General features: G+C 36.8%; 1 protein-coding gene across 2 annotated transcripts in view; it reads left to right on the forward strand.

Moving 5' to 3' along the window:
* Positions 1-10717, forward strand: part of LOC147064824 (uncharacterized) — an 873679-nt gene extending 862962 nt beyond the window's left edge. Inside the window, exons 7-12 of one of the 2 annotated variants that reach the window (XM_085957379.1) lie at positions 592-724; positions 3424-3966; positions 4846-7345; positions 7647-7785; positions 8313-8469; positions 10220-10717. In XM_085957379.1, coding sequence (XP_085813505.1) covers positions 592-724; positions 3424-3966; positions 4846-7345; positions 7647-7785; positions 8313-8469; positions 10220-10578 — 3831 coding nt within the window. In that variant the 3' untranslated portion in view covers positions 10579-10717. Of the gene's footprint in view, positions 1-591; positions 725-3423; positions 3967-4845; positions 7346-7646; positions 7786-8312; positions 8470-9957; positions 10039-10219 lie in introns of those variants that run through there. The other variant, XM_085957380.1, reaches the window with a different exon arrangement.
* The last annotated feature ends 705 nt before the right edge of the window (positions 10718-11422 follow it).

The raw sequence follows: 11422 nt of genomic DNA on the forward strand, positions 1-11422 counted from the left end.
TTTATTAAAACTTGTAACTAATAAGAAGTAGGTAAAACTTTACCGCATATATTGCGGATGACACAGATAGTCGGTACGATCCTCAGTCGGGCCGATCGGCCATTGTGACGTAATTAATTATTTAAAATTTCAACTTTCAAAAAGTTTGCGGTGTCTTACTGCGAGCAATCATAATAGGAATCATGCACACTGTCAGTACACGCAAACCAAAATCCTGGAAGTTTGCTCTTCGGACACTATCAGAGAAAATTGTATGGACGTCCAACGCTCGTTACGTCACGGTATACGTTTCCATGATGGGTGTGAAGACGTGGCGTGTGGTGGAGGGAAAATCATGTATAGATAGTACCAATATCAATAGTCAAATATCTAATAATATTCAACCACTTATTAAACCCAGGTTTTCTAACTCAACATTATCCATCTAACAGCTAGCTAATATGTTCAGCTGATAATCCCTGTCCTTTCTGACTTCCAGTATTTCAATATTGTATAAATAATAATAAAATAATTCATAACATATTAAATGTTCTGTTTGAATGAAACTCAATTTACAATATGACTAATTTTATTGTTGTCTTGTTGTTACAGGGTCTTCGTGAAGAGTTGGGTCGCCTAAGCGGCAGAGCGCGCGACCTGGAAGCTCAGAACAGGGCGTTGGGGGCGCTGCTCCTGCGGCAGCTCAGACCGCGTGCTGCCCCCTCGCCTGCTTCGCCACCCAACGGTAATTATTAATGTCGGATTCTAGTTTTCTTAGCACAATGAAGAACTCTGCTTGGCCAGGCGAAGACCCACCACGGGCTATCATTGTCATGACGTTGATGATACAAGATCTATCTAGGATTCGAAACTATGAGGAAGAAAATATCCCTAAATGTTCAATTTGTTCATGGTATTTAATCCTATTTATTTATATTCAAAAATTATTTTACATTTTGCACCAGCAATTTTTGTAATTAGGTATGTCGGAATAATCAAATAATTACAAGAGAAAAAGAACTTTTATATACAACGTTTTTAAATTTTCTGTTGAATCATATAAACTTGACTTGACTAGCTTAAACGATCAAAAAAATTTGTACTTGATAGAAATAATACTGAAATGTCATTTTGACATTTCATATTGATTTCCATAGTAACGCACGTATATATTAATAATTTAGTTGCTAGGACCCCAGACCCCTTGCAACCAATAATGGTGTCGAAATAACTTTTCATACAAAACAGAATTAACTGAAAATGAATTGGCATCGTGTTCTGATATATTCTAAAAGTTTCAAATGTCTAGCTAGTCGGGAAGTTATTTAAAAATCGATTGCAATATTTGTACCGGACAAATAAGAATACGAGCTAATAAAAACGTTGTAAAATACGTTCAATCTCGCCAGCCTATTTAATCGCTTTTGACTCATTGTAAATCGTAGAAAGATTTTAATCCTTTTTGCAATAGATACATATCGAATTATCTTTCTCCTTCTTCAACAATCTACAGCTACACTCATAGACACGGTTTAAATAAATCTAGGTGTAATAGTTTTATTATTAATAGGTACTATGCGTATAAAAAAACACTTTGGGTGTAGTGGGACTTCAGAAATTCCATTTATATTAAAAAAAAGTTTTATTAATGGACCCTACTCTAACCTAACCTAACTATCAGCGATTGGATAGGGTATTAAGCAAATTTTGTACCAACCATTAACTGAATATTGATTTTAATAAACTATTTCTTTTATTCAACGAATAAGACAGAAGATTTCAGAATGTAACATTCTATATACTGAATATACATACTGTCCGTCAACAAGATCTCGTCGATTACCGGAAGTCGCTATAGTCGCATATGGAAGACTTCTCAGTGACGTACCTGTCATGGCGGCAACGCGTGTTTAAATAATGTATCGGCTATCTTTTTAGATGTGACTTCTTTTCTTCTTCGCAATCAATTTAATTATATATTAATATTCATATAAATTTACTAATAATAATTTTAATATCACTCCTGATCGTTTTATATATATATTATATATATATTTATATTTAATTACTTTTTTTATTCAACGAATAATTCACAAGATTTAAGAATGTAACATTATATGGCGATAAACAACTCATTACCTGTATCAGCAGATTGATCGGCGATATTAAATACTGTACCGCAATTAAAAATTCTTTAATGTGCATTTCCGTAGCTTCAAATTATAGTACAATAAGTAAATAGCTTACGGCAAATGTTATTTCCGCGATATCTATATTGTATACAATCGTCAGCTATTCGTATGTCCATTGACGTGAATGACAGTAAGTAGCTGACTCGATTAATATAGTTATTTCGTAGATATTATTTTGATTGTATAAATAGCGAATAATAATTCATCGGATATTTCACTCGAATCTAAGTACCTGGTCCGTTACTATCTCAGTCTATGTACTGTCAGTTTATTTATATTATTATACCGATTGTACCTTTGTACTTATGTAACCATAAATAAACGCTCACTCCTCCATCATCACGAATAACCATGATCATCCTTCATCTACAACACTATCGACCCTCACATCGACGACTCCTACAATTTTAATTATTGAACAGTCTCACTTTTTTCAAATAGATTTTTTCTATTGGTTATATTTTTCAAAATTATGTATAAGTATATTATATTTATTATAAAAAGCATCTAATTGCGTAAATTGATAGATCCGTAGGTACAGGTATAGGAAGCGTAAAATATAATGATAAATTTAGGGGCGTTCCTCATTTGATGCGGATGTGCAATTACCGGTTTTAACGTGTGGACAAGGGTGTCTAGGACGTTTTGGCGCCGGACAACTGGACGGCACGCAATTCGAAAATAAATAGACGTTATGTACTTATAGGTACTTTTTAAAAAAATATTTAATATTATTATTTATTTTTAAATTAATATATTATGATTTAATAGTCGGTGAGAATTTAAATATGCACACGTAAATAATGATTTAATCGTGGATATGTTTAAGTTCCAACAATAAAAAGAGTTTTTTTTATTTTTATATAAAGCCTTAGGCATGGTAATTCTCAACCTGCAATAAAAAACATTATCTTAAGAGTAAAATGAATTAAAACTACTAAATAGTAGATAGAAACTGATTAAAATTCCTCGTCTACGTTCTGTTTATGTATATACGTCCAATTGTTATTTACATCCAATTGTCCTGGCGTCCAGTTGTCCCACTCCCTGGACAAGAAGTTCTTGTTCGACAATAGTTAAAATTGTCGTAATTAACTAAAATGCCCGTAGGTTAATTGGAAAAACATACTGGCGCGAATCCAGCAGATACAGGATCAAGTCCCGTCGGGTGTCGTATTTTTTTCTACAATGCATGGATATGCATGAAATGTTTTCAAATTATGTATATTGAATATTGATTATTTATTTTCAGCACAAGATATCAACGCTGCCATAAACGGAAGCTGCTATACATCTACCACGATTTCAACCCACAGCTCCAATGAGCTGACTTCAGACAGCATCGCTCTCTCCGGGAAGAAGTGCTCGCGGAAGGGCAGATTATATAAGAGCAATGACGACATCACCACGTCTGCCTCCGTCGACAATGACGACACGAAGAAGCGCTTCTCGGCCGGGAACCTCATCATCCCGGTCTATGAAGACAGACTATGCTGCGCCAAATCGATTATGTCCTTTCGTGACGAGTCGTTCGGCGATATTATGAGCGTGTGCGTCTCGTCGAATCACGCATACAAACTGTCGGCCGATGACAAGAGGAGGCATCAGATCCTGACCGATCTGTGGACGGAGCTGAAAGGCATCGAGGTCACTCCGCAGAGCCTGCTGCAGGCCTTGAGGGCCGTCGATCCTGCTCTCTGGGCGCCGCCTGAGAGGCCCCTCACCTTGAATCTCAAGATGACGGCTCCCAATTTGCTGTCACATTGCTTACATAGGCTATCACAAACTCTACCAGGTACCATACTACGGTCGAACTCGGTTATTACGATCACGGAAATAGCGAGATCTCGGATTTAATGAGGAAGCATTCGTTGACATTTTAATGATTTTCTCCATACATTTATTCATTTCTATCACGAGCTACTTATCGGATATACCGAGCAAAAATATCGTCAAAAATTTTCTTAAAACTGTTAATGTGTCGATCGTTTAAAAACAACATTTTCGACCCTAGGCAATAAAATCCGACCGGGCAGGATGCCGCCGGGATCGGATTACGTTTATGACATTAGTTAAGTGTCTAAGTACCTAATTGGTGTTTTCGCCGACAACATTGAAAAGTATCCACGCATATGATTGAAACCGTGAAGTTAGTAGGTACCTACCAGCGTTCATTACAATAAACAACTTCTTTTGTAGTTTATGAATGCCATGCTTGTTTCGGGGGATTTTACGATGGTTTTCAGATTTTTTATGTTCTAAGCTTAAATAAAACGTGGCTTGAAAAATGTTATATAACAATATAACGAGTAATGCTTATAACGAGCATATTCAGGCGGTCCCATCTTCCTCGTAATAACCAAGTTCGACTGTATTTTAAACCCATTTATAATATTAATCTAATACATAATTTTGCGTTGTTCTGTTGTTACATTGAAATGATTTTTAAATTGAAATATTTTCTCTATTTGTAAGTAAATTAATGTTGGCTTCGATTCATTAATAATATAACAATTGATAAAAAAAGCAGATACCTACAATCCAAGCCATAGAAATATTTTTGACTCTTATAATTTAAGATTCTGTGGTCTTTTTCAGTGTAAATGAAAAATCATTGAATTATTTTTGACCCTCTGTTGAACCTTGTGTCTAATTCACTGTAATATTATTTCAGATCATATACCTCAGCAGTCGGCGGAAGACGAAGCGGCCGTGGAATCCCCCGAGAGTGGCAACAGAGACGAAGGCTACTCCACCATGTCCAGTGACGTCCAAGCCGATCCTCTGAGACAGGGAGAGCCCAACAGGGAACTGGAAGACTTGAAAGAAGCCTCGGACGAAACCGACAACCAAGTGCTTCTCAATATAAACAACGCAATACTGTTAGAAGACAACACCGAGCCAGACATTTTGTACATTCCTGTAAATTTAGCCGTTAGTTTAAACCCGAGGAATAGTTACCCGCCAACAAAGGCTATGTTCCCTTTCCAACATATCATGAGAAGCTTCTCCGATTCACACTTATGTCTCAAGCTGACAGCTGGCAGTACTCCGTGCGGCGAAAACTGTTTCTCATTTTCGAGTCCACTGTCGAGTTCTCCGAGCATGCTCCTCTTAGACGTCACTTCCATTCTGCCCAGAGAGAAAAAAGATCATCCTCTCAGGAGAACCAGAGGCACCGCAAGTCTCATTTCTCCCTCCACGATAACCTTGGAAGCAACGGAAAACGCTTCTCAGAGCAGAACATCGTGGGTCAGTAACATCGACGAGCAAGTGGACGGGTGTCAGTATGACGCTGAATATGTTCAACACTGGCTGCAATTGGATGACACGAGGTCAGCTCTTCAGCAGCACCACAGAGATCTACTAGAACTGGAGTATGACCAGGCCGAACTCGAAGATTGGAGTCTCAACCTGTCATGCGAAGACCTTCAAGACGGAACGTGGAAAAGAACAACCCTGGGAGACGCAATCACTCCAGGCCAAATATCTTTATCAACACTTCCCAGCATTCAAGAAAATAATGCACTAGAATTAGAAGAAGACGCCAGCGAATGTTTATGGAATAACTCTAGTTATATGATGGATAATTGCAGTGATAAATTTGCACCGTTGTCAAATGACGATGAAAATATTAAACGGGAAGGCAGTCATTGGCCATACCCTCCCGTCGGTAACTCAGGTTTGGCTTCACCCGGAGGAAGCTGGTCGAGCATAGATAACTCAGAAGACTGTTGCGTGAACAATGACTGTTTTTACAATACCGATAATCTAGTCGACAATGACACATCCAAGCGTTCAAGCGCCGCTCTGAGCGGTTGTAGTGATGAACCGGAATCTTCAGCCGTAGGAACCGATTTCACCAGAGACTTTTACCGTCTGGTAAAATTCGAGAGCACGAAAAGTCTAGCATCGAATTCTTCTCGAGGCCTGGGAGCAGGAGGCGGGACAGAAAACCCCGGACCGATCCTGAGAATACCCGACTTGCAGTACCCCATGAAGCAAGACAGGGAGCAAGCCTTGCAAAATGTTTTGAATTTTATCGCCGAGCAACAAAAATATTGTCACAATAGAGAAGAATTAGACTCGTTGCCGTCCAGACCTACGTCAGAGATACGCGAACTCCCTCCACCGTACATCGATCACCAGGATTTCAACATTGATGAGCATTCTAAGCAAGTAAATGAAACAAAATTCTCTCAAGGAAGTTGTCGCAATTCCTTCGGTAGTGAAATGATTTATTCTGAAAATGAATCCTGTGATATTATTTTAAGTAATGACTTTAATTCCATGTATAGTGACATTTCTCCCGATTTGAAAAAAGTTCCCCGTATCATCGACAACCAGAACGATGACTTTTTCTCTGATTCCGATAACTATTTAAACGCTAGAGATATCCAAAGTGCAGAGAACGAAATAGACGAACAACACCTTCTGAAAGTCCACCAAAAGAATGAAATAAACAAAAATATCGATGTTAATAATGTGGGTAATGTAGCCTGTTCCGTATCCGCCGAAAGAGACGTTCGCCTTACTTTAATAACACCTTCTAGTCCAAAGTTATCTGATAGCTCTAAGTTTATGTATACAAATTCCCAGTACAGTGATAGAAGTGAATCAATAGTTGAACACAATCGAATCGCTTGCAATGGAACATTACAAGATGTGAAAGCAATCCAAAATATGACGTGCATTTCCGAAGCATCTTCAACATCGGCGATTATAGTTTCTAGTGAAGCAGAATGCTCATTACTTGAAGAAGTTTTAAACGCTTGCAAAAGAAGCAGTGGGTCTCTGGTCACGGTCCCCGAAGAAGAAGAAGCCAGCATGGATAACTCGTTGACACAAACTAGTGACTCGATGACGACAAGCGTATCGACATCTGATACGATAGCGACGGAAATTTCCAACAGCAAAAGAAAGCTAACGGAGAAAAGTAAAATACCGATTTCAGCATCAGCTAGAAAATCACAAATACCTCTCAAATCAAAATCTAGAATACCAATTCCTGGACTTAATAAGATGTTAAAGAGTAATGATGTCGGAGAGTGTTCTGTGAAATCAAACGGAGTTTCACAGGATAGTATCATCGTCAGTCAGGGGCCTTCGCACTCCAGGATGATCAGCTTTCATGAGGCGGCCACTTCTAAGGATGTCATTGACGAATTGAATAGGTGGGGTCACCATTTTTTTTTTATAAAAAATTATAAGTCAACTTCTTTTCGAAAGGTTAAATAAAATATGAAGCATCACATGATTTTGGGTATTTTTTAACCCCAGGAAGTTACATTTTGTCATAAAAATTGTAACCCCCTGTTTAAATTACATCACATTTTGAACCCTCAATTTCTTCAAAAAATAAATTTGATAATTTCAGAAAAAAATGCATGCATATAATTATTATATTTTATTAGTTATACAGTTGTTATCATTTGATAAAAAATTCCTGGTTTATAATTGCATGTTTAATTGTAGAATGATCCGGAAAGGGGAAGACGGTGTTGGAGGTAGTGACAATGAAGCTTCCGGAGTAAATCCCAACCTGGACAATGCGCTGTGGTGCCCCACTGGCTGGGTACATGTCGAGCGTGAAATCGATTTCAGCGATCCTAAGGTACTATTCAAAATATAATTAAAGACATCATTGTGTCTCAATAATTATGTACAGACCTATATTTTTGGGTCTTTGAGTCTATTGATAACCGAAACCCAAAATTCTTTAAACAGTAAAACCATTTTTTTTTTCAATCTATCTATGGGGTTAAATATTTAGGGTCTTATGCATAGTCAAATAAGTGGGGTTATGCATTATGCATAACTTGGAATGGGAACTCATCTAAATAACGTTCCATAATAATTCCCATTCCATTTACCTCATATGCATATTTACATAAGTATGACTATGCATAGAGCCCTCAGTCTTTTTCAGCTTTTACTAACTCAACCAGAGGGCCAGAATGCGATACCTACAATTCCTATCTTCCTCGCAAGTCCTGACAACATCCGTTAGCTCCGCCAAATATATCCTGTGGATACTTTTTAACACCCTACCAGGGTGCTGGAATTTTGATAGTCTAAAAGTTTGGCTTCAATGTTGCATCTTTACTGTCTAATAATTCTAATAATGGATTTCATTTCCAGGCTCGAGCGAATTTACTAGATGTGATGTTAGCATCAAGCGACAGTTCCCCCTCGCCCACTTCATCGTGCGCTGGATCGTTCAGCAGTGATTCTGGGGACGACAGAGCGGACTACTCCAAGTTGCATCGCCTCCATCGCTACAGGAGACAAAAAAAGGGTATATAACTTTTTTAGTTATACAGTCCTACGACTGTAGCTATAGAGACAGCTTCGATAATACAGTTCCAGATGGTGCTGTTTTAGAAATGTATTATTTAAGCTGTATAGCTCACAGAAAATGGCTGGAGGACGCACAGATATGATTCTTACTCTGGATTACAGGCACGGTGGACTATCTGCACAATTATTTTCAACACTGTATATTAATTCTTCGCTACTTTCTGTGGGCTTCATGTCTTAATTCTCTATATGTACAAATCACTTTTTTGTTTTTAACACGCTTTTTGCTTTTGCTTCTCAACATTTCCATAAATACCGTTCATTGCAATCTTCATAGTATTTTGCAAACCACTTCAAAATATACTGCAATAATCAATTTAAGTGAACAGGATTTTAATAAAAATGAATAGACAAGAATAATACTTGACAAACGGTCGAATACTAAGTAATAGATTTCAATTGTAATTATTATATTATGAGGGTTCCATTTTCAAAATCCAATAAGTAAGTCCACATAATATGATCAAAATCTAACAAAAACTACAGACTTACATATTATTCTAAATGTAATTTCGTACAATATGTAAACCCGTCAAAGATATACAAAAAAATACCACAATGCTGATATAATATGACGCCATTAGTTTAAAAGGAGGTAACCCCCCGTATTATTATTCCCCCATTTTGAGATAATCATAGAAAACTATCAAGCTCCTTTAAGACTACAAATAGAATATTTTCTTTTTGCAAACATATTAGACAGATTAGATAAAACGAATAGCGAAATAGAATGTTCTTTGCGTTACAAAAATTTATGTTAGTAAAAAAAACATCTTTAAAGTTAGTCATGAAACATAAAAAAATGGCAGCACTCCAATAAACCCATTTAATATTTTATTCATATTTTTAGTCATAATAATGATGGAAAAATACTTACAGAATCAGAATCAAGAAAAATCAACAAAAGTAGATAATATGGAGGTTACCAACTTTGAAACTAATAGCCTCGTATGTCCAATTTCATTTTGCTTATATTTATTGCAATTGAAGGTGTGTATTGGTTAATAAAACTGGCATATTGTTCAAATTGGAAAATACTACACAATGGAAAAAAAGAAACCAAATTTAACCCTTATTCAGGCTTGTGGACACACAAATATTTGGAAATAGTTACTCATATCTTTGTTTTTAATTTTTGTCATTGCACTGTGGTACCTACCATACCATGATAATTAAGTAGTGAGATTCATGACCTAATGATTTTTTTTAAATAAAATGAAAATCAACTTCACTGAGATATGAAGATTTTTGTTTTTATTTGCTGAAACTACATTATTGAATCATGGGCATTTTTTCAGTCGTAATAGAATTATTATCATTGAAGTTTGACCCTGTTTTATTAAACTCTTTAAGACAATGGCTTTTTGAGAGAAAGTTTATTTTGCATTTTTATGACAGAAATACTTAGATTTTGTATATCACACAGACTCCCCCGTCAGCCCATCCGACGCGTAGAAGAAGAAGAATCATCAAGTGCACTGTTGTCCGCAATCGTTCCGAGGGATGCGCCCATTAATCAAACATTGCATGCACTCTAAATGTAACTATCACCTTCTTTGCCGGAAACCATCTCATAAATCTCACGCTTCAAGCCAACGCCACTTCACTATGTGTCGCATTTGTGCATGTCGGGTGGAGTAGCTCGTTACGAACAGCCGACTGATCGAATGAATGCATTCATTCCATAGCTGCCGCCTTGAGGGAGCGCGGGCTGGCCGTGCTGAGGTTCTCGTGCTTCCACCGGCCCAGCATCATCGGCAGAAATGACTTTTTTGTGCGTTACGGAAAGCAAGAACGAGACGCGGTCGCATGCTTCGATTTTCTCGAAGATATGTCGACCAGCGTCAACTTGATCCCGACGATCGAAGAGACCAAAAGCATTTTAGAGAATCAGGTGTCTCAGGACTCTGGGAAAGTCTCTCAGAGGTCCACCGCGGGCGGCAGGGAAGGCCTAGACAGTGACAATAGTAGTCAAGTGACATTCAGTGATTCGTGCGCTGTCAGTTTTTCAGGGTCAGATATAAGCTTCGAAGAAAATACACCATGAACGTTGCATTAGTCTTAAGAACCATTATAATTTAATGTAAATTGATACGTTATATAGATCTATATAATATATTATACATATTTATTTGTACTATGAATGTATGCGTGTGTAAATAAATGATAGATATTTAAATATTTATTTGAGAAAATATTTTGAAGTACCCTGAATGACATACCACTTCATTTTATCCATTTCACATGCAATACTGCTAATTTTTTAAAATAAAAAAGCTCTGAAGCCACGAGTGGGGGTTTGAATCTCGCATTTACCAAAAAATAAATTGCAAAATATTTTTCTTTCCAATTTGTGTTTGATCCAGAGGACAAACCCAATAGGTTGGTCAGATGGCTAACTGCAATATAACCTCAACTTTGTGGAATATGCTCCGCTTAGGTGCAAATATATTACTTTTCTTTGTGACCAACGTTCTCTCTGATTTTTCTATTGCGTGTCTGAATCATAAACTAGTCAGAGTAGTAAATCTCTTACAAAAAAAAATATCCACATAGATATTCAAAAAAAAAAATGCGTATATAAATGAACTCGTCAAATTACTGTGTAGCGAAAGAGAGTAAGTAATTATTTTTACGAATATTATTATTTACCAGATTTCTGTGCTTTATCCCAGCAGAGTCTAGTTGGTCAACCGATTATAATTTATATTTAACAAAAAAAAATATCTTTTTAATTTTGATCATAGTTTAGTCCATTTAGGCAAATCGAAAATCTGGTATTGCGTACTTATTTCTACAAAATTTATGTGTGCGGAGGTTGTAAACATTTGTGCGTACAAGTTTTTACAAGTCTTAATCTTGTTTATCATAAATACACGAAACTTGTATGC

Source organism: Rhyacophila brunnea, unplaced genomic scaffold, assembly GCF_057557595.1.
Source record: "Rhyacophila brunnea isolate RB1 unplaced genomic scaffold, BYU_Rbru_1.0 scaffold_7, whole genome shotgun sequence".
In the NCBI taxonomy this organism is placed as follows: Eukaryota; Metazoa; Arthropoda; class Insecta; order Trichoptera; family Rhyacophilidae; genus Rhyacophila; species Rhyacophila brunnea.